The sequence below is a fragment of the Lutra lutra genome, chromosome 6, assembly GCF_902655055.1.
Source record: "Lutra lutra chromosome 6, mLutLut1.2, whole genome shotgun sequence".
Lineage (NCBI taxonomy): Eukaryota > Metazoa > Chordata > Mammalia > Carnivora > Mustelidae > Lutra > Lutra lutra.
This window is the reverse complement of record NC_062283.1, coordinates 121,820,413-121,844,851: the sequence shown is the minus strand read 5'-3', so window position 1 is coordinate 121,844,851 and position 24,439 is coordinate 121,820,413. Positions and strand designations below refer to the sequence as shown.

Below are 24,439 nucleotides of genomic sequence, written 5' to 3'. Positions count from 1 at the left end.
ATGGACTTGGGGGGGTGCGGTAGAATTGGGGATGAATGGGACCAGACCTAGGGGATGAATGAATATATGTGTGGGGGTGGTAAGCCAAGAGTTGCATTCATGTTGGCTAGGGGAGCAGGGACAGTAAGCTCAACGTGGGTTGGTATCAAGGGACCAGATCTTGGTGTATGTGTGTGTCAGGGGGGCAGACTGAACAGGTGGGATGCACGTGAAAGCTGGGCCTCTGGGAGAGGCTTCCTCTGGTGAATGGGAACTGTTTGGAGTCCTCTCCAATTTTTTTTTTTTTTTAAAGATTTTACCTATTTGAGAGAGAGAGAGTAGAGAGAGAGAGCAGGAACAGGGGTGGGGAGGAAGGGCAGAGGGAGAGGGAGAAGCAGACTCCCAGCTGAGCAGGGAGCCTGATGCAGGGCTCCATCCCAGGACTCTGGGATCATGAGCTGAGCTGAAGGTAGATACTTAAACCGAATGAGCCACCCGGGTGCCCTGAGTCATCTCTAGTTTGAAGAAGTACCTGAGCAGGTACCTGGGAGCTGCTGATACAGGGGTCAAAGTTCAGTATTTGGGTTTGGGAAGGGAAGTGACAGAGTTGACCAAAGTATTTATGCCCCAGCTGAGAAGGCTGGGGATGTAGATGAGATCACCAGTAAATAGTGTATAGAATGTTTTAAATGTTGCTGGAGGGATGGTCAGAACCAAGCAAGGCAGAATCATACAAGAAACTGAGGCAGGTGAACACTCACGTGTGGTGGCCAGAGGTGGGTGTATAGGAAGGTTGAGGAAGGCTGTAGCTCTGTGTGTGCGTGATTCATGTGTATGCCCAGAAACTCAGACTAGGTAAAGGACAGGAGAAGTCATTCTCCAGATCCTCCCATTGGTGAGGATGTCTTCGGATACGTTACCAGACTTGGTTGGAATAGAGCAGGCATTGACTGAAGGTCTTCCAGAACTTCGGCTGGGTGAGGCTAGGGATAGTACGGACTGATATTTAATTTCCTATGTGATCAGCACAAAGATGTTCCTTGTCTTGCAATGTGTTGGAAGTTACCTAAATCAAATATATTACCTTATTGGTGATGTTTGTAGCATTTAAAATAGTTTCTCTTCATTTTTTTTTTTTTAAGATTTTATTTATTTATTTGACAGAGAGAGATCACAAGCAGGCAGAGAGGCAGGCAGAGAGAGAGGAGGAAGCAGGCTCCCTGGTGAGCAGAGAGCCCGATGCGGGGCTCGATCCCAGGACCCTGAGATCATGACCTGAGCCGAAGGCAGTGGCTTAACCCACTGAGCCACCCAGGCGCCCCGAGTTTCTCTTCATTTTAATCATCTAAGATACATTGGTTCCCTTTAGTCCATGTGGTGTATCTACACTCTATTCCTGTTACTTCCTACTCCCTGCCACCACTCTTACTCACCAACAAGTACACACACTGCCACATCTACTCACATACTTCTGTACACACATACCCCATACACACTCAGTTGTACACATATACCCACATTTGTATCCAATCCCACGCGCGTGAACACACCCAGCTGACGTCATCTGTTATTAGTCAGAAGCATTTGGGTATTATCCATTATGACTAGAACTATTAAATTCTATAGAATCCCTTCTTGCAGGAATGAAACATCTTTTGTTAAATTATTTATGACTTGTCCCTTTTCACTTTTACTTCCTGGAAGGACTCGAGACATTTAGTGTCCTTTTTAAAGAAATGGGTCAGCCTTTTTGGAGGATCAATTTTGAGTTTCACCCAAGATCCACACACTGGGGAGAATCTGACACCACCGTGTGTGAGGGACTTTGGCTGTGTGTACTTTGGTTCTTAAACAAGTTAGAAGCTTCCAGCTCTCCCTGGGAACCGGGAGTAGCATGAATCGTTAAAGTCGACAGAGGGTCTCCAAATCCCATTTTGGTCATTGGTTGCATGGCCTTCTAAACCTTCTGATGGCAGCTGCTAATAGACTGGCAAACCACTACTTTGGTTTCTATTTCTTCCTCCACCTTTGCTCTTTCTGTGGTGGAGACTTGCCCAAGAAGTAACAAGAGGAAGGGGAAGCAGGAACAACGAAGCACCTGTACGCTTTCGAACTGGCGCAAATCTAGGAGCGTCACTGCTTGGATCAGGCAGTCTTCTGCCTTAGCTTTGGAACATCCAAAGCACTGTTGGCCTTGCCACATGTGTGAGTGTGGGTGTGTGTGTATAATATTCGCTTTTGGTCCTAGGTATTAGTTACAGTATCTAGCCACATAGTGTAGCAGAACCATTGAAAATACTGAGAAATTTTCCTTAATTCATGGGAGTAAGAGGACAGACTTTGAATATTAAGCCATTCTTAAAATATACTTAGTATGTGTTTGTGTATTATAGATGTAGATACATGAAATATTTCCTTGCTGGAGAAAATTTAGAAAAGATAGAAAAATTAAAAAATAGAACTTGTGCCCCCTGTCACCCACAGAGAACTACTGTTAATATTGTGATTGGTATCCCCATCTTTCATCAAGTACATGTATGTGTATATTTTAGAAAAATTGGGATCATGGTGTTGATACAGTTATAAACCTGTAGTTTTAATTAACTATGTATCATGGCCATTTCCCTTGTCATTAAATATGCCTTAAAGCAACATATGTAGTAGTTGGATGATATCCTATGCCCTGGCTACATTGTAATCGATGTGATTAATCTTCTCTTTCTGGACTTGTTCTTGTTTCACATAATTTTTTAGCTAATATTATCTAGTGAATATTGTATAAAAATATATTCTTGCTTATCTCTGGTTATTTCCTTAAGCCAAACTTCTAGTTGAGGAATTTCTATCTCAAAAGGTCTAAGCTCTTGGTCTGTATAGCTAAATTGCTTTCCTTTTTTTTTTTTTTTTTTAAGATATTATTTGTTTATTTGACAGAAAGAGAGAGAAAACACAGGTAAGGGGAGCAGCAGGCAGCGGGAGAGGGAGAAGCAGGCTCACCGACCTGGGAGCCCAGTGCAGGGCTTGATCTGAGGACCCCGGGATCATGACCTTGAGCCAAAGGCAGGTGCTTAACTGCTAAGCCACCCAGGTGCCCCTCCCCTTTAGCTTCAAGGAGTTGAGGGGAAGGTGGTGTCTTCCACACCATTCAAATTTATTTCAAACTTTTCTGAAGAGGATATGCTCCATGCCCTCCCTGCCCTGTGACAGAATGCCAAAGAGAACAAGCAGGGGCTCTCCATGTGGTCAGCACCTCACACAGGTCTGCAGTAGTGGGGGGTGCAGAGGAAATGCCTGTAATGAGCGTGTTGGGGTGCCAGCCCCATGTTTTCCAAATACTTGCTGGTTAATGCCTGAGGGCTGGACAGGTGCTGCTGGGACATGCTGGCCCTCTCCTCCCCACCCCCACCCCGAACTTCTCCCTCACTCTCATTCCTGCTGTACACAATTGGCAGCTAGGAGAAACAGAGTCCTGGGTTCTAGGGCTGATTGACATTCTGGGGCTGGTTGACAACGTTTTCAGTGTCAAATTGTACAAATTTTTTTTTTTTTAAAGATTTTATTTATTGGGCGCCTGGGTGGCTCAGTGGGTTAAAGCCTCTGCCTTCAGCCCAGGTCATGATCCCAGCATCCTGGGATCGAATCCCGCATCGGGCTCTCTGCTCAGCAGGGAGCCTGCTACCCCCTCTCCCTGCCTGCCTCTCTGCCTACTTGTAATCTCTGTCTATCAAATAAATTAAATAAATAAAAAATTTTAAAAAAGGATTTTATTTATTTATTTGACAGATAAAGATCACAAGTAGGCAGAGAGGCAGGCAGAGAGAGAGAGGAAGAGGAAGCAGGCTCTCTGCTGAGCAGAGAGCCCGATGTGCAGCTCGATCCCAGGACGCTGGGATCATGACCTGAGCCGAAGGCAGAAGCTTTAACCCACTGAGCCACCCAGGCACCCCAAAATGTTTTTGAACATTAGAGATATTGCAGTGATGCCCCCCCCCCAAATAAAATTAGTCACTTTTTTTCCAAAGAGCATTGGGGAATATTTCCATTTGGAGGACCTCTAAGAGAAAAGCTCTTCATTCTTTTTGGGAGTGACCTCCGGGTCGAGGACCATTTGGCTTTCTGATAAATGGCCACCCGAGTATATCACCAGTCACTCATTAGTACTGCACTAATGTACTTTATTGGAACTTTAGATTTAAAAATACAATGATTGTCAAAATAAGTTGGATTAATAGGAATATTTTTAAAGATTTATGACTTCCCCTTATCCATGTTTAATATCCCCCCCATAGAATAATCAATATTAAGAATTTGGAATGAATCTTTTTTTGCCTTTCTTTTCAATGTGCAAGTTTACATACATGTATATAATAGTTTTGGGTTTTTTTTTAAACTATTTTTAAACAATAGAATTGCATTCCATACATTACTTTTATAACTTGCTCTTTTCATTTAATAGAATGTCATGCCTTTTTAACAATTACAAAATATATAGAATTGATGCACTGTAATTTATTCTATCAATCCCTATTGATGGACATTCAGGTCATTTTCATCTTTCTTTTCTTCCTTATTTTTTACTGACACAATGCTGTTGAAATGCATATACATATATCTTTATGTACCGGGGGTTTTAATCTTAGTAGAATAGAAAAATAAAAGTGGAGTTTTGGGTCCCACAGATAGGTACAGTTAAAATTTCAACAGATGACATTGGATTACTTTCCAAAAAAAGGTTATAGAAATTTATAATTCCACCAGACATGTAGTTACAATGCCTCACCCTCCACGTTGGAGGTTACCAGACTTTAACTTTTACCATTTTTTTGTGTGACATTGTTATCTCATTATTAGGTACACTTTGAAAAAAATGCAGTTTTTCTATTATTTCACAAGGTTCACACCTTCAGTGTAGGCATTTATGTTAACACAGGGGTCTCTCTCTCTCTCTCTCTCTCACACACACACACACACACACACACACACACACACACACACATAATTTCTACTGCCAACTTTGTTCTTTTCTTTTGTCTGGTAGCATGGTGAGTGGGTCAGCTGGAGAATCCAGGGACAGAAGGGACTGGCGAAGTCAGACACGGGTAGAACTCAGCCATAACATTTCATTCTTCATCCCACTGTTTTTATCAGTGGTGGGATTTGAGGATGGTATGTGGGCTCCCAGTTTTTGCTTATAAAAAGCAATCCCTTTCTGGACTCCATGATGGAATGACCACTTCTTGACAACTCATTATCTTTGAGGGGCAGTACCTGTCCCCTCATAATTCTTGAGACCCCAGAAAGAATTACAGAAAAATCTTCTGCGACAGGGAGTGTGAAGCTATTAATTCCCAAGCCAGGCTGGGGTTGGGGCGGAGAGAATAGATTCGTGGTGAGGGGCACAGAGCCTGGAGACTGGGTGTTGGAATCCTGGCTCTGCTGCTTTCTAGCTATGTGACCTTAGGCAAGTTAATTAACCTCCTTGTTGCTTCCGTGTTCCCATGACAGATGGGGATAATAATAGTTTCTGCTTCATAGGATTATTGCAAATACTAATTCAACAGATGAATAAAGCCCTTCAAACAGTGCCTGGTACACAGTAGGGACTATATGCATGTTTGCTGTTATTTTTATTAACTTTTATTATTGCACGCTGAAGAGGAATTCGTGTCACACAGGACAAAGGCAGGGCAGCCCTCCTGGAAGAAAAGTGAAGTAACAGGCTGTAGAAAAAACAGCTACAGGAGAAGCACCTAGAACCATATATGGTGTAGATCCTGTGGATACCGTGAATAGATTTTGACTTTCTAGCTGCTTGCTAAACAGCTCGGAGCGAATGGTCTTGATTGAGGCAAACACAGCTGTCTCCAGACCCCACTGTGAAGTGACCATAGTCCATCTTCTGTCACTTCCTCCCACTCCAAGGCCTGCCCCCCACCCCCCATCCCGCTGGCCAAACCTTTCTGGGGCCTCCACAGCTTTGTCCAAGTCTTGGTTAGCTGGGACTGGCAGCAGTACCAGGGAGGTGTTTCCTGACTGCTTCCCTGAGGGAGAATCTAAGTGGAGGGTTTGTCTGCATCTTTTCAGGGAGCACTGATGGTGGCTCCTTGGCTTCTGGCTCCTGGGTATGTATGTAAATTCCTTGAGTAGGGGGCAGTCAGAATGGACTCTTAGTATGGGGGGAACTGTTATGACCTGAGGCAACTGAAAATAGTGCCCTGGAAGCGATATTAGCCCACCAGTTTATAGGGCTCATGGAGTGGGGGAATCGCTTCTTCATGTTTTATAGGGAGCGTGCTTATTGAAGCAGGGCTGCCATCAATTTTGAAGAATTTCCGTTGGAAAATGTGTATAATAATGTTATGCAAAGTAATGGGAAGTGGTAATAATGACAAATAAATAGAAAATATGCTGAAATAAATTCCACCAAAATGTTCATTGTGATGACCTGGGATTGATGAGATTATAGGAGCCTTATGTTTTCTCCCTTATCTATTTATACCGTTTTTATATACAGGGTTCTCACTTTCCAAAACGAGAATGTATTATCTTCTTTGATAGAAAATAGAGTAGTTAAAGACTATAATCAATAGACCCATTAATACAGAAACAACCTATATGGCCATAAAGGGGGTATGGTAAAAACAAAATAAACAATGGTACATCTGAATAATGAGCTACCGTGCAGTCATCAGGTAATAGTGTGAAATTGAAAGTTTTTTACTACAGGTTGTTAAGGGAGTAAAAGTAGCATAAGAAACAGAATATATAGTAAATGCTTAAATAGCAAGTATAAATATATGTAAGCATATATATGTCTATACATTTCTGGAAGAACATAAAAATGTTATTACAGTTGTGATTATTGGTAATTCTTTTATTTTTGGTGTATCCATTATTTTCTAATTTCAGCAGTGAAACATTGGATTACCTGTATAATTAGATGTTTACATAACTTTTAAAAAACAAACCTCCAAAGAATATTCTTAGGGCTAGGAAATCCAGAAAGGGACAGTGACAAATTATGTGTTTGTAAGCAATGCTGCCATCTGGTGGATCAAAGGAAAAACTCACCCTCGCCATTTTTCATCAGGAATTAAGAAATGAATGTCAGATTCTGTGTTGTGTTTCAGACGAATGCTTGGACAATTTTAGTGACTTAACAAAAGTATTCCTTTGATTCACATGAAAAGAAGTAGCCCAGGAACTGAGTGGGAACTTAATTATGGGTTTGGCTGTTCCATTTTATTAAAAAAAATATTTAAAAACCTGTTTTACTAAATGTGCCTGGGGTTACACTTATCCATAAAGAATTCTGAGTTATCCATTTTATTTAGGATTATTTACATCTTAACTTTTCCCAACTATGTGGCATAGTACGCAGTCCTTAATAACACTACAAATATTTGTGGAACGAATGATTATTTCTGGCTGACTTACTCCAACTAACAGTTGGTGTATTTTCATGGGCTATATTTTAATTTAACTATGAACCAGTCAAAGCACCAGTTCTCTTGATAACCAAACATAAAATAATAAAATGCTTGACACGGCCAAATGATGGTCATTTAGCTGCCACTTTGGATAAACTACCCACCATAGGACTCTCTCCTAAATCTCACTCAGCCCACTCACGAATTTAACTTTTTCTGCTTACCTTTCTTCTTACACACATGAAAACCTAAATATTCGATGGTCCCTCTGTGGAAAAACACTGTGAACGTCTCCCCCACCATATTCTTCCCAATGAATTCCCCAGGCCAAGTGGCTAACTGGTAGACTGCTGCCTTTGAGAATTAACCCTGACTTTCCTTACCCCTTTCCCCCCAACAGGTGAACTGATCAACCTTGCCATGTACTGTGAGAGGATAAGGAGGAAATTCTGGCCCGAGTGGCACCATGATGATGACAACACCATCTATGAGTCTGAGGAGAGCAGCGAAGGCAGCAAAACCCACACGCCCTTGCTGGATTTCAGCTTTTACTCAAGGACAGAGACCTTTGAAGATGAGGGAGCAGAAAACAGTTTTTCCAGAACCCCAGATACAGATTTCACTGGACACTCGCTCTTTGATTCCGACGTGGACATGGATGACTACACAGACCACGAACAGTGCAAGTGATGTTCAGCCTCGCTGACCGTCTTCTGCCCGAGCTGCCACTCCCTGGTGGGTCCAGTTTCCCAGGTGGAAATCCAGCTCAGCTGGGAGGAGATCTTCGTGCTTGGCACACTTCTTACAAGCTAACTGGACTATAGCAGCCTTATTTCTTTTTGTACAAACGAAACACAGAACCATTAAGATGGCTCCATTTAAAACAGGCAAAAAAAAAAAAAAAATGTCAGCATGGTTCCTGAAATCCATTTTTGTTTTCATTAGAAAACTAACATCCTGTGGCAGAGCAGGGGCAAGAACAGGTCATCTGTGGATCCCGATTCCGTAGATCCCCTTCAGCCCGAGGGCTTAGCTGTGAGACGGACTCGAGCGCCCTTCCTTTCTTCATGTGGGTTCGAAGTAACCCGAGAAGTCATCAGGAGACATGTAGGAGACAAGGGTTCTATGGTGGCTGCTTGTATTTTATGTGTGTATATTGTATGTTGAGATAATTCAAATAAAATCCCTAGATATTCAGTGAACACCTACTAAGTGCAAAGCACTGTGCTAGGTGCTAATCAGTATAAGTTTTCTTCTCAGTCCTGCCAGTGACTAGCTGTGTGATTTCGGGCAAGTCCCTTAATTCTCGTGTGCCTCATTTCCCCCACCTGTAAGGTGGGGATAACACTACTCTCCACCTACCTACCTCACAGGGGTGTTGTGAGGATTCATGTGGTAACATTCGGCGCTTTAAACCTCTTGGAAGAGCTGCGACGTAAACACCTTTTATTCTCGATTGTGCTTCCGACGTGTGGAGATTTGAGGGCAAAGGAATTCCACGTCTGGCCAGCAGCAGCCACAGTCACTCGCCAGAGCAGAGCAGACGAAACACACGCAGAGGCCCCACAGCTAGGACTCAGTCCTCGTTCTTCCCTGTGATCTTGCTTGAATCAATCTCTTTTGCAGAGAGAACCTTGAACATGCCCTCCCAGCTCATCAACAGCTGCAAACAGTCTTCAGTTCTGTGTGTCTGCAGAAGTCTTTCTTTCGTTGCCTGAATGCACGCTGGAGTGTTGTCCTTTGTCGACTCCCGAGCGTTAAGTTGCCTGTGTTTGGTTTATCTGAAGGGAGTAAAGCTCAGGAACATGATGGGTTTCACAGAAGTGGAGGGGAAAGGATTTGACTGATTTTTCTAAGCAGATGCTTGCCAGCTTGTAATGTCTTTTTGAAAACAGACCTTGCGAGATGTGCTGAAATGATGAAGTGTGAAGAGAATCACGACGCTGGCATCAGAGCACTTCGTGCAGTGTACACTCTATGCAGTTTTCCTAATGCAACTTCTCTGGTGTTCTCAGCCATTGCCCTGCGAGAGGAAGGCAATGCCGAGGACAAACGTTAATGTTTCTTAAGGATTTCCCATAGCTTCCCTGTGCTCCCTCTCCTTCCCTGTAGAGCACAGGGACCCTTGGGGTTACTGTATTTACTAAGGCCCTCTGTCTCTGAAGACATCATTTTTGGTGACTTACAACATTTTCCAGTGAAATAGGGGGTGAAGGTGCTGGGGTGATGGCCGTGGATTTGGGCAGGAGAGTCAGTGTTCAGATTTACATCTGCAACCAGAACTGCTTTGCTTCTGATCACAGCGGGCTCACAGGGCGATGGTTATGCGTTGAGGGGCCCAAGAGACACTGCTTTAAAGACAGCAACATGTGCTGGGACATGTTCATGTTCTTTGCTTGACAAAGACTCTTTGAATATGGCTTTGGCAAAAAAATCCTAAAATGCTGTGGATTCCACTGAGAGGTAAAGGGGGAGAGTTGCTGAGGCTGTTTACCATTGAAGCAACCGTGTAGGAGATGCCCTGAGTTGGACATTCTTACTGCACAGGAAACCCGGTTGTTAGTCTTTTATTAAAACCATTCATCTTGGAGAGGACTGTTTGGTGCCTAATGAAAATGTGGTGCAGAAGATATGAATGGACGATCGTGTTTCATCTCCAGTGTCACTTGGGAGGACTGTCCACTTCTGTCTCTAATGAGTGTGTTCCAAGGCCAGCTGGTGGTAGTTCCGTGTGACTAGGGAAACTTTGGGCTTGAAAATGCAAATTTGACAAACAGATGGACTGTTGACCCATCCGCACAAGGACCGAGTTGCCCTGTCCCCACTCTTAGCTGGAGAGAGTTGTGTTTGGAATTTTGCCTACGATTTATTCTTACAATATAGCACCAGGTGTGTTGTATCTTTACTTCAAGAATGATTAAGTTATGATTGTGTAGAGTTGCATTTTTTTTTTTTTTATCGTGCATTGCTTGGAGAGCAAGTACATGGAGAGACAATGTTCATTGTCATTCTATCTGGGTGCCTCTCAGGGGCTTGAATGGACGTTACCACTTGGAGTCTTGGGTACTAGTCTGACAGCTCATGACTGGGTAGCCAAACATTTTGTAGGTGTAACTCAATCTGGAGCCCTGGAATTACATCCCCAGGTTTTACCTCTCCAATGTGGGTTATGGAAACAAAATAATCAAGACAGACTGGGTGTGGTTTGGATGACCTGGGTAGGCTTTATTGGGAGGGCTTTTATTTTATCTTTTTAATTTTGATTTTATCTTTCATTCCTAAGCTCCCCAGATCTGAAGTGTTCTCCAATATGGTGAACAGGTGCTACTTACAAGAAAAAAATAACAAGAAATTAGGGGACATTTTGGTTATCTGGCTTACTTGTTCAAGTTGTGTTTTTGTTTTTTTTACTGGAAAGTAACTTAAGGAAAGTGTGATCTTCAACGTTAACAGAGGTTCTAGGTTGGACAGAAGACCCGTGCTAGCCACCTGTTCTTTTTTTACCCCAATAAATTCCTCCCCTCTCTCCCTCTCCCTTTACCCCTCATCCCCACTCATCAGGATTGAGGAGCAGCAATAGTATGATTTAATCTGCATATGTCAGAGTAGAAATAAGGGCAACATAAATTTATGCAGAGGTAAACCGTATCTTCAGAGCTTACCATTTTGTTGTTGTAACTTAATGAATTGTGAACAGTGATGCTCCTGAGGCCATGGGCTACCCAGGTGTCTGATCATAGACTCAGAGCAACTTGGACTTGAATCACAACTACAGTCTGGTGCTCCAGTGAACCCTGCCTGTGTGTGCTGTGGTATTAGGTATTGGGTTAGGATTCCTGAAGTAGTGTTCAAGGAAAGGAAGAGCTAGGGATTTTAGCTTCAAGGGTCTTGTCTAGATTATTTGAGAGAAAGTGTAGAATCAAGCAGTGTACAGCTGGGCCATGGGTTGGTTGTGGGAAGCCCCTTACAAGAGAGCCTTTGAGGTTGCTGTTGGCTCCGCGTCACATGTGCGTTCATGTGCAGCGAAGGACCTGAACCAAATCTTTCTCCTGGCCTTAGGTGGTTCTTGCCATGACACCATTTTGACTTGGTTTCCTTTGAAAACCCACATCCCCTGAAATCGCTCTGTGCCCATGGAGCCAGCATGTCCCCAGTCTCTCTCAAAGAGTGCTTAGAGTCTTCCGCTTTTGTCCTCCATGTCCATTCAGTCTGGTCCAGGCCAACCCAAGAGATCTTTCATTGGGTTTACTCTGCAAGGTACTGCTAGGCTGTGCGAATGATAGCAAGTAGCCAAGACTCTTTATTCTTTGTTATTTATCTTTTAAGAATGCATGCCCATATGCTCACTCACTGTGTGTTTACTGAGCACCTACCCTGGGCCTGGCCCTGGGATCCACCCTGGCTATGGAGTGGGGAACAGAACAGACATGGCACCCTCATGTTAGGTCATCCTCTTTTCCTTAGACTTCTGTGGTAGCCTCTTTTAAATGCTTGGTCACTTCCCTCATCCATTCTACCCATCACCACTAATTTTTTTAAAAAGCTCCAGCCCTGAGGGTGTGCCATATTGCCTCAGGGTGAGGGCCGCTCCCTGGGGCCTGGTATCCTCACCTCTTCCTTCTTCTCCTTCCCTGGGGTGTCTCCCAGGGCTCCTCCATGTGAGCCATCCAGTGCATCCAGGTTGGTTTGGTTGCCATTGCCTAGACATACCTTATTTCCCCCCTCTGCCTCTGCTTATGCTAGCCTCTCTCCTGAAACGCCTGCCCTTTCTTTCCGCTGGCCCAACTCATGCCCACCTCTTAAGGCCCAGCTTCCTCAGTTCTGCAAGAAGACTTCCCAGCTCATTATAATCTCCCCTTCCTCTAGAAACACAGCATTCATCATCTCCTTCCCTGATGGCTGCATGGGAAAGGTATACCCAAAAGCAGGCCACGTGCTAAAAAGCAGTGGTTTTAAATTGACCTCAGAGATGCCACTGAGAATCCTATGAAAGCCCTCTGCCTTATTGCCAGAAAAATACATATATGAAAATACACAAAATTTTACGTAGGAGTTCAGATTTAGAGACCTGAAATCATCCACGGATTCCTTAGGCGCTCACGGACCCCAGTTGAAGAAACCTTCTGTATAAAGAGTGTTTAAAAATTCCCATTATTAGTGTTCATTCTTTTCTTGCCTTTGACCTATTCAGAGAGGAGAAAAATTGGTATGGGACGTGCATGCAAGAGAATTTCTTACTATCCATGCTGAGTGTGTTGAGTGACAGGGAAGGAAGGAAGGAAGGTGTCTTGCATTAATTGAGAAAATAGCTTTGTTTTGACAGATTTGGCATTCTGAAACTGACAAGGCTTTATTGTTATTGTTTTTGTCAGTTATCTTTAAACCATCCCAAGAGTTGGTTTATCCGAATTAATTCAGGGCCCTGTGAGCTTCTTCTCAGCTCTCAAACCTACCACTTCTGCATGGGTAGGCTGACCAGCAGGGGGCATCAGGTAGGAGAGAAGAGGCTGGATTGTCCCTTATAGGAAAAGGTCTGCACAAGCACATTTCCTGTATTCATCCATCCATCCATCCATTCATTCATAGGATAATTGTTGAGTGTATTTTCAATAAAAGGATGGTGCCTTTGTTGATAGGTAACTACTCAGGTTCTTCTGTGTCGCTGTCGTCGTCTTTTTCTTTTTTTACAGGGTGAAGTGATTTTTATTGCTCCTATCATCCAAGATTTGTTGCTCTTCTGTATGTGCAGGGCTGTGTAAGTTGAACAAGAACTGATGAAAGTACGTTTGATGACAAATACTTCCAAGTCTGAACGCTGAACTCCGGCAACCCATCCTTAATAAGTTCAGCCATCCATTATGTATGATTGTGGAGTGCTTGACCTTTATTCAGTTGCTTCCAGTGGTCTGGATGAAGCTTGGCAAAGTTTGAGAGGATCCCCTTGGTGGGTGGGGCGGGAGGTCCCGCTTGCCTGGAGCGCTCTGGCCAGCGCCGGGAGTAAATGCAAACACATCGTGAATGTTCTCTTCATTGGAATTCCTTACCAGAAACTTGGGTTTTTAGTCCCTGACTTTATGGAATGTCTGAAAAAATATTTAAGGTTCCTTAACCTTCAGGATAAGATAACTGGAATGAGTAACGTATCAGCCTTGGTTTTGAGCGACAGTTACAGAGGAAATTGAAAAATCGCTTAAAGGAAAGTGACTCAGCTCTCTTGGGGCTGACAATGTGACCCCCTCAAGCATTCTGGCTCTTGCTAAGGCAGGGGACTTGTCCCCAGAACAAGGCTTTCTGAAACTTCTGTTGCTGGCTAGATTATGACCAGGAGGGATGCTCAAATTTCAAGAAGATTATTGCCCTGAATTGTAAAACTTGTAGATAAATGGAGGGGCCCATTGCAATAATAAACTAACTTATGAATGTGGTCTAGCCAGCACCAACCTCGTGATCATTTTAGTGGGAGAAACAAGTTACCTAGAATTAGAGATTGGTAGAGACTTTGGTGTTCTTACGTAACTAAATAATGGCAGCAATGAACTTGATGGCCTTCTTGGATTTTTAAAAATTGTTGTTCCTGACTGTAGCTTTAAATATTTTGAAGCAATCCACTAATAGCAGAGCAATATATATTTATGATAATGGCTAATTTTATAAAAAGTAGTATTGCTAAATATGACTAATTCCCCGCTCCCCCGCCCCACCCCTGCAAGCACATTTTTTTTTTTTTTTTTTTACTTTGTGGTTGAAATAGAGCAACTCATTTATCAATGATAGTTAAACATTTTCCTTTCTTTAGTATTTTTTAAAAATTACCTATGGCTTTAAAAACAATAGGATTCGGCTCCTTCATTGACAAGTTAATTAGCTGTGGCTAAACAGATAGCAGAGAGAATGCAATTGTTCAGTGGAGGGCTAGGAAAGAGAAATGCTTTGAATATTTACCGTCTCTCTCCTCTTAAACAAAACAGAACAGAAGAGCAATGTGGACTCTTCCCTCTAACAGTTGTTCAGAACTGGAAGCGTTGTGCCCTATTTGCTTTCTCTCTCTCAATAAGAGATCCCATTTGGCTTATTCGAACACAACCCACGTCCAAACGATTGTATTTTTACTTTAAGCAAATCGTGTCTGAATTCTCTTGCAGCAATAAGATTAAAAACAGTGCTCAAATTTTTGAGGAATCTCTGCATCCGCTGGGGCGACATGTTTTGTTCCTCCTGTCAAAACGATTACCTCAAGTAATCCGTCTCACGGGATCATGCTTCTTGTAAACATGTGTTTTCCCCAGAGACGTGCATCCCGCGGAGTGTCTGACGACTCACACGGCGGTGGTGATGGCAGTCATGGTCGGGAAGATGAGGGTCCGAATTCTTCACTTGGTGGTATTAGGATTTCACGGAGTGGGAGGAGAGGAGGAAAGGGTGACAGATGCGACGGCTTCAGGCAGCCATGTGGCATGGCTGTGTTAGAATGTGTCAGGCACATCAAAAGTTGTCTCAGTGGTGGCGTTAGTGCCACAATACAAAATCCAAGCTCATAAATCAAAAACACAAGCAATTTGTAGGGAAGGATTGTTTGTGGGTATACAAAAGACTACAAAAGACCGGTGCAGGGAGCACTGAAGTAGCATTGATCTTTGTCTTAATTTATATGCTCAAGCTCCAGGATTATCCCACCTGAAGCCAAGCCTGGGAAGTTGGGGGGCAGCTGAGAGCAGAGCGCTGGCCCCCACCCCGTTCCTTTGACTCTGGAACTTCCTTCTAGTTTCTCAAAAGGGTTTGTGGCATATGGTTTCCATTTTATAAATAAAAAATGTACAAAGTAATGTATATTTGTTTTATAGATATATTTTAGAGGGAGACACCCCAAATCATCCACATTGAGGTAGCGGTCTCCAAACCTTTGTGCTCATTCACCCCACAGTAAAACTTTCTGAGCTTGCCCTTTGATATATTTATTTGTAAACACACACACACTGCTCACACTGCTGTACTGATACGTACATTAAAAACCATGGCAAACATAGAACGTTTCAAAGACTATTCTCCTGTACTCAATAGAGTTTAGGGAGCAGGGCAAGGTGTATTTAGGGCTAGCGCCTAGAAGGCTGCAATTGATTAAGGAATGTGTGTGTAACATTTGTGGCAAAGCGTATGTAAAATAGGCATGATCGTAGGTCAAGGAATGGATGTATGTGTGTATTTATTTTTACTGAAAATGGGCATTTTTGGTTGGGGAAGAGAATAGCAAAGAGATGTCCCCCTTACACAAGCTATTTTTAATTCTGGTTTTGGGACCACTTGATCTAGAATGTTTTGAAAATTTCTGGAAGATTTCACAGTCCATGGATTTAAGCAAAATAAGAAAAGAAAGGAGGGGAAGAAAAATTATGCAAATGTGGGATGTATTGCTTGAGAATTTCGGTACCCATCTGAAAAGCATGTTCCGATAATTCCTGGTAATCATCGTCTCACTGACTATATATCTCTCTTCTATTTGTTTATAACCCCACGTCTCCAAATGTGTAGAAGATGCAAGGACTTATTTCCAGATATCTGAAGTAGGAAGGACTGAGGTTGGTCTCATTCAAACCCACATTTCAGCTGCTTGGGGGCTGATGGGTGGACGCAGCCTAGAAGCATTTAACCTGCACCATCTGTTTTGCAAACACAGTGATGGCATCTTGCTGAACAAGGGCCTCAGTGTGGAGGTGGCATTCCAGTGTTTCTGGACCTATGAGTTACGTTAGCACAGTTATTGTTATTAGTTTATAAAGCCATATTTAAACTTGTACACTTGATTGTAAGATAGATTTGAATTGTGCACTATGTTGATTACTGTATATAAATGTGGAAATTCTGTACATTTGGTCTCAATGCTGTATGTATTTGATGTGTAAATGATAACTCGTGGTTATGAAATAGCTTGCTGTGAATGTCTTTATTCCCATTTGCTTCTCTTTTGCAAATTTGAACGTTTAAACTTTACACTTATGAGCAAAATCTGAAACTTTTGCAGCCAACACTGTTAAGTGGTGGCCTTTTAGATGCTTGGGAAGATCTTTTCCTTGTAAGGCTCTTGTATGATTAAACAGAGGTAATGAATTTTTTAGGCATATAACTTTTGGATCAGAATTTCAAACAAATGTTTTTTAAGTCAAAAAACAGGTCTTTGAATATGCTCTCCTATCCTCTCCTGTCTTTAGTTCTTGCCCAGAGCTTTTGGGGAGTGATGTCCACTAGTAGAGAGAGAAAAGGAGAACGTGGGAGCAGGACACATATTAAGACCTTTACCCTGGACACTGGGCCTGGAGAGAGCAATTTTCCCGTCTATTAATAGTGTCTAAATGAGTTTTTGTATCACTTTGATGAAGTCATTATGATTCCCATTTTGTAGATGAGGAAGGAGACTTGGGGAGGTAGACTGGGGTAAAGTGGCTAAGTTGTGCTCAAGTCATAGATTGGCAGTGAGGTTTTTAGAAATACAAATATTACTAAGTGCTCCACCCAGACGTGCCTGGCAATGAACCGCGAAAGACAGCTGGGCCCCAGGGCATGTCAGGATTGAGGGAGACATTTAGGATGTTTGGAATCCTACGTAGAAATTTCACCAGCTATTATTCATATCTTAGCATTTACAGCAAATTGTAATATAGTAACACCCAAATCCCAAACTTCCCAAACCATGGGAGTATCTATTAAGTAAAAATGGAGAGAATACTGTAAACCCACATTCTAGAGATAACAGTTTGGTTTTTAGACCTTCTTTCTCTCTTGACTTATGAATCCCAACTAATCAACCCTGCCTACTAACCCAGAGCCTTATTAACGTAGGCCCATAATTGAAAATGATTTGGGACAAATCTGTATCTACTTCAAATTAAGTTAGCTCCAGACCCTTCTAGAACTTGTGTGGAGGTCTTGGACTCAAGCCTGGTGTCTGTCCCCTTAGGGAAGCTTGCTCTCCTTGATTTCAGAGGCGTCAGAAGGACATTTACCTTCTCAACACACTGTGCTCTCAGAAGTATAAGAGAAATGTCTTGCTGCTGGTTGTACTGAATATCCCAAGACTTGATTCTTCATAGTTTTGTCCTTCCTTCCTTCTAGAGGAGAAGCTGTCCCCACTCTCCCAGGGGCTGTCTATTTTGTTTGTACACTATTTTGTTTCCCACTGTCAGCACCCATGAAACACTTCTCAGCTGGGCTGGTTCCCATTAGCCAAAGACTTTTCTTTCAAAACCTACCAAGATTAAAGTAGCTGATCCCATGGATGAAAGAAAACTCTGGAAAACAAGGGAAAGAGGACCAGCTTCCTCCCTCACGGTAATGACTGTGTTGCTGTCCTGTGTGCCCACAAGGTCCCTGGTCTATATTCATGGTGGTGTGCTCATTGTGAAGACTTAGGGGGTCATCTCCAGTTGAGATTGGAGGGTCACCTGCCCGGGCGTTGTGTTTGGCCCGGGCAAGCACTCTAGGTAACCCATGCTCAACATGGAAACATCCAGGTAAACCCTGACTAAAACAATGTCACAGGCAGCCTTGAAAGGGAGGAGGAGAGTTGAGAGAAGGGCCGTAGGTGGCAGGGAGCAGCTCTGGGCCCCTCCCACAGCCCTCCTGTGTCCTGTGTTTATTGTGTGTAAGCCTTGCTCCTTCTTTCTCCACCCTTACGGACCTCCCTCCCACTAGCTGGCACATTCCAGGGCCAATCGTGGATATTTTAGGACTGCTCAGGATCAAAAAATCCAGACTCACTGGTGGCCCAAGCGTAAGAAGGGGGGAAGTGGGGAGGAAGACTGGACCAGACAGTTTGGAATCATCCCTCTGAAGGTAAGGAGGGCTTCTGAGCTGGGGAGGAACACAAGGAAAGAGTATTTAAATAAGATGTGTCTGCGGACAGCCTGGCTGCGCGACCAGTCAGACAAGGGGTGGCAGGAAAGCAGCTGGGCCTGATCCCAGTGGCTCGGAGCAAGGTTGGAGGTGAGAAGTGGGACAGGGGTGCAGGGGGAACTGAGAGGGGGAGCCGCCCACCTCAGAGTGCGAGGAAGTGCTGACTCCTGGATGTGGGGAAGGAGGTAGTGCTGGGAGACTGGGGATGCCCGGGGCCAGGTGCAGGCAATGTGGAGAAGGGACACTGGTGTGGGGGAACGTGGTGTTTGGGGTTAGCCAAACCAAACATGAGGAACCAGTAGGAGACGCGGGTCTGGAACTTGTGAAGGGGAGAAAAGGGAAGCTACAGCCCCTGAAGGGATTGTGAAAGCAAATGGGCTGGAGAGAGATGAAAAGTCTTCAGCAGCCTGCAATTGTGTGACATTTCGCTCACTGTCTTCAGGATACTGTCTCAGTAACTCCCTGGCCAGGCCACCTCGTGTCCTCATATACAAAGCAAGGGGTGTTGCAGGCTGATCCCATTCAAACCTCCTCTCATGGTTCCTGATGGCCGAATTCCACTTCTCTGCCCACTCTGATTCCACTTCCTGCTTTATGGATTCTCTTCATGTTGGAAGGGGGAATTTCATGACTCATCAGGTACTAACAGCTAACATTTTACATATCACTCACTACCAGCCAAATGCCGTGGTCTTGGCCACCTACATACCTGAACTCATTTACCCTTCACAATGACCCAGCGAGACAGGTGCTGTCACTGTCCCCACCGTTACCACCGTCATCATCACCACCTTCCTCAACATCATCACCATCAGCACCGTGTCTAGTTTATAGATGAGGAAACTGAGGCGAAGAGAGGTTGACTGTCTTGTCCTGGATCGCCACCAAGGGAACAGCAGAGCTGGGGTTCAAGAGCTTAGCTATGACCCCGCTGTGTGCCGCTAGTTCTACACCTTTCTAGCAGGTTCGCCACCAGACCATACAACCTCTTGAGGAGAAGGCTGTGAGACTGGAGAGTGCTTGTGCTGAAGCAGAAATGACTTAATTAACTTCTGCCGAGTCATTCTCAGCCAACTGTGTGGGCTCTGCCTTCTCATAGAACACATGCGGCTTCTGTCACCAGGTCCTTGATCCACGTTCACACAGACCCTGGCTCTCTGTTGGAGGCTATCTGGGATGCGGGGGATGCCTGGTTCATGGACTTCACTTCTGGTGGTCATGGCCATTGGTCCCACACACTTCATTCACCTTGACTCCTTAGAGAGGGAATTCCTGGGGCAATGACTGGAAAAAGGAGAAAACACCCCTAAGTGGCAGGGTTCTTAGGGTTTCTACTGCCCGCTGCCCAGAGGAGCTCTCCACACACTCTGCTGGCCCCTGTCTCTAAGCGAGAGTCTGCACACTTCCCATCTCCAACCCCAGACCCGCCTGTACGGATGCTCTTGGGATGCTGCCTGTGGATGTCTCCACCTGTCCAGATGGGAGCGGATAATCCTCTTTCCCCCGTGTTTCTGAGCCTCTCGGTGTCTAAGCAAGACCCCTGGAGTCACCCAGTCCTGTGGATTCTGCTTCCTGCTGCCAGTTTGAATTCATCTCCTCCTTAGCTCAGCCTCAACGTCTGGGGCTGCTGCCTTCTCCCCAGGTTCCTTCCTTCTGGTCTACCTCCCTCAAACCCATTCTCTTCCTTGCTGCCAAGCTATTTGCGAATTTGCGTGTCATCCTTGCGAAGGGGCCGTGCTAATCTTCTCTGTATCTTTCCAGTTTTAGTGTCTGTGCTGCGGAGGCAAGCACTGCCAAGTTACTCAAGCAGGGAAAGTGGCCACGTGGCTTCCGTCATATTCAGGATAAAGTACAGGCACGAAAGGCTTTCTGTGACCTGAAACCTGCCTCCCTCACTTGCCGTATTTCCCACGACTGCCCTTCCTGTCCTCCCACACCAAACTCCAGAGTTACCAAACTATGAATTCGCCACTTTGTTTTACCTGTCATTCCACCACTGAAGGAATGATGCTGTTGTAAAAAAAAAAAAATTATTGGCATTTTTTTCCTCTCTTCTGTTCACATAGATAACAAATGGATGACTGTAGTTGATTTTTTTCTGTCTTCTCTGCTGAATGCTTTCTTTTCACCAGACTTCCCCCAAGGAGAGACAGCCAAAGAGAAAGGTGTTCTCTTTCATTTCTTTGACATGGTGGGGAATAGAAAGATAAATCAGACACTGACTCTACCTTCACTGGCAGGTAAGACATAAAACTCCGGTAAAGGATAGATGCTGATAAATACCACAAGAGAGGGACAAATAAGTTGGCTTGGACCCCATGGTGGGGAGTCCTTCCAATGCAGGAACGTGCGAGAGAGGGAACCTTCTGAGCCTCTCTCTACTGTTTTCTGCTTTTGCCATGCTGAAGGTGACTTAACCTTTCCAGCTCGTCACACTTCCAGGTGTGCCCTCTCCCCAGCACAGAAAGGAAGAAATGTGTCTTTCTTTGATTAAAAAGACTTCCAGAAGTCGGGATGTTTAAAAATGGCGGTCTCGGGGCACCTGGATGGCTCAGTGGGTTAAGCCTCTGCCTTCAGCTCAGGTCATGATCCCGGCGTCCTGGGATCGAGTCCCGCATCGGGCTCTCTGCTCAGCAGGGAGGTTGCTTCCTCCCCCATCTCTCAGTCTGTCTTTCTGCCTACTTGTGATCTCTCTTTCTGTCAAATAAATAAACTCTTAAAAAAAATGGCGGTCTCACGATCTGAGCTGTGACAAGTGTAAGGTAGTGCTGAAGCCTCATCTTTCTGAGATGACCCCCACTGTCAAGGACCCAGTCTTCACCATGAGCATCTTAGCTTCATTCCATTAGCACTGAAAGGATAAAGGAGGCAAAGAGGTGTCTTGAAAGGGTTAAAATGGACACAGAGCACATCTGTGACAGGGAAGATCAAGGCTTTCCAGCAGCTGCTTGGCCGCAGGTGGTGTGGGCTGACTGGGGGCCTGTACCTTATGTCTTAGCATTCGCTAGATCAACCCCTTTCTCCTTCAAAGCAGCTTCTGCAAGTCACTGTGCAGCAGCTTTTTCTACGAGCGCGTATGAGCTTCAACTCTTAGAGGGGATGGAACAGGATGGGAACCCCATGCACAAACGCACATGGCTGCATCCTTATCAGACGTTTGCTCTACTCATTGTGGGGTGTTTGTCCCCCAGGCAGGGCTCTGTACCTGGCTGTAGGATGTCTGATTTCTTGTGTTGGATAACTTTAAGGGTTTAGGGTCTGCAAGTAGGTAGAGGTCTGAAAGGAACGGCATAATCCCTTTATCCCAAAGCACAGTACTTGTAGCGAATGCTCAATAAAGATTGGTTACAGGAATGGGCAGATTCTAAGATAAAAGATCAGATTGCAAAGAAATTCTCCGAAGTCTGAAGTTTGACATGACAGACTGTGCAGAGGCAGCCAGTAAATAACTCATCGAACAAACCACAGGTGACTGAAATATGGGGTAGTAATTTTTGTAGGCTCAAGTGGTTTATGCAGTCCTCAGGATCTCTCGATGGAGTTATGGCCCCGTAATTCAAACAGCTCCCATTTCCTTGACACACACAGACCGTGGATCTGAATCCCGAATCCCACCCGTGGTTGGCACTGTGCTTTTCTCCACCCCCGAATTCTTATGCAGCCCCACAGAACCCTGTGCTGCAGCCTCCAGTGCGAGGTACATTCACCTATGCTTGGTTTTAGACTGTTTCTATGTATTACAGTGTATTTAACTTATGAATGAGACTACAGCCACTAAAATTGTGCATGGCTTTCTTTGGGAGCCTCGGAGGTTTATTCCTTTGAGCTCTCAGTTTTTGCATCCTATAGAAAGCAGAGCGATGTTAGTGACACTTTCTTGGCTTGAGTGTTGGCACGTATGGACTTAGCCCGATCTCTGCACACAAAAATAGAGGGAGAAATCCCTCGTAGGAGGAGATTAGATTTCCTTTTTTACTTTTTCCTCCTCCTACTTCAACTCTTCCCCGATAGGAAGAATTTGAACTCGTGCTATTACTGTTAGCTTTCTTTCCTATACAGTCTTACATACAGAACCAGTACTTTAACATTTATATGTGTGTGTGTGTGTGTGTATATATATATATATATGTATATATATATGATATATTTTATATAAAGTATTTTGTATAAATATATAAAATATAAACATAATATGTAAATATATACATATACATTTATATGAACATTGATATAAGTAAATAGAAAATATTTAAATTTTCTATATATTTTTATATCTATTTTAAAGATTTATTTATTTATTTGAAAGAGAGAGAGCAAGAGAGAGCACAAGCAGGGAGGAGGGAGAGGGAGAAACAGACCCCTGCTGAGTAGGGAACCCAATACAGGATTTGATCCCAGGACTCCGAGATCATGACCTGAGCCAGGTCATGGCTTAACTAAGGCAGACAGTTAACCCACTGAGCCACCAAGTGGCCCTGCAACCAGTACTTTAAAAGCAGATATGTCAGATACGATTATAAAGCAACTTATTATTGTTTTTTATTTTTTTAATTTTTATTTATTTTTTAAAAGATTTTATTTATTTGTCAGAGAGAGAGAGAGAGAGAGAGCACAAGCAGGGAGGAGGGCAGAAGGAGAAGCAGACTCCCTTTGAGCAGGAAGCCTGATGTAGGACTCAATCCCTGAACCTTGGGATCATGACCTGAGCTGAAGGCAGATGCTTAAGGACTGAGCCACCCAGGCATCCCTATTATTGGTTTTTAATTGCCCCTGCAAAGTCAGTCTCTGCAGGGCTAGTTTTCCCCCTAATATTGGATGACATTTTCGGTAAGCCTCATTGTTTATCTGCTCACTCTTGGATAGTAAAATTTGGAGATCTCTTTAGTCTCTCAAAACAGATGCTGTTCTGTCAGGAATACATGCAGTCATGTAATCGTTAAACTTCTGAGCTGCATTCAACAGGGAAATTGCTCCCTTGGTTTGCTTGAGTCTCCATCAGAAGGGCATGGAACTTTATTTTATGTCTTCTGTCAACCTCTACCTCCTTCCCCCTTCCCCACTCCACACACGCATTGGCTAGCTGTAACTTCTGACCATTCTCAGGTTAGAACAGAGGGATGCAGAAGGAAGCATGTCTAACTTGACTGCCTCCAAAATGGTTGTAGATATTTGTAGATTGTTTTTTTAAAAAAAAAGATTTTATTTCTTTATTTTAGAGAGACAGCAAGAGAGCACAAGCAGGGGGAGCAGTAGAGGGAGAAGGAGAAGCAGACCACCCAGAGGGCTTGAGCCCAGGACCCTGGGATCATGACCTGAGCCAAAGGCAGAACCTTAACTGATGGAGCTACCCAGGTCCCCCTATACGTAGATGTTTAAAGACGACTCTGTGGTGGACACTTTCCCAGAACCTTTGGAAACTTCCCTAGTATGGACTTTTCATCTGGCCATTCCCAAGACACAGGCAAATGCATCCCCCTGTGCAGGGGAAATGTGCATAAAGCCATTTCCCCTGGGTTGGAATTCTACCACTTTCCCAGAAGTCCTCTTGGGCAAAGTGCCTTTAAGATGGCGCCATTACCTCTGTCTCTTCTGATGCTAAACTGCAGACCCTGCCACTAAAATGCTGAGCTCTCTACCAAACTCCATTCACTAAGCTTGGCCTGACTGGAAACTCCCCTCACCCTTCCCCAACCTCTGCTAGACCTGCCTCAGTGGTTAGAGATCCCGCCGCAGAGTGGGGTTAGTCGGAGCCCATTGTCCTGGGGACTCAGTAGAAAGTGAGAGTGCGCTCCTAATTTTACCTCCTGTAAAACGTAGCATATGCATGTGAAAGAGAACCAAATAATTTTTATGTGGGTTTGATACTCATAAGTCTCTGGAGAGCCACTGATGTCCTCGCCTACATGGGCAGGAATTTGGTGTCCTTTCTCAGGCTGGATGTGGGAGGCTCTCACCACAGTGGCTCTGCTTCAAGCAACTGAACCTTTCCTGTTCCCTCTCATGGACTTCTATTTCTTCTTTTATCATTGCAAAATAAGAGAATGAAATATTCTGTTAGTCCAATGAACTGGTTGATCTTGCCCTCAGATCCTGAGGTACTCTGAAGCTATCCCCTTGGCATGAGGAATATTTCCAAATGTCCTTCT

At 44.1% G+C, this 24,439-nt stretch overlaps 1 protein-coding gene and 1 pseudogene across 3 annotated transcripts in view; one reads left to right on the top strand and one right to left on the bottom strand.

Moving 5' to 3' along the window:
- Window positions 1-16,424, top strand: part of FAXC (failed axon connections homolog, metaxin like GST domain containing) — a 75,438-nt gene extending 59,014 nt beyond the window's left edge. For 2 of the 3 annotated variants that reach the window (XM_047733938.1, XM_047733937.1), the window contains one exon: window positions 7,810-16,424. In XM_047733938.1, coding sequence (XP_047589894.1) covers window positions 7,810-8,099 — 290 coding nt within the window. In that variant the 3' untranslated portion in view covers window positions 8,100-16,424. The remainder of the gene's footprint in view (window positions 1-7,809) is intronic. The other variant, XR_007128159.1, reaches the window with a different exon arrangement.
- Window positions 16,425-19,986: 3,562 nt separating this feature from the next.
- On the bottom strand, window positions 19,987-20,084 carry LOC125103390 (uncharacterized; annotated as a pseudogene).
- Between the last annotated feature and the right edge of the window lie 4,355 nt (window positions 20,085-24,439).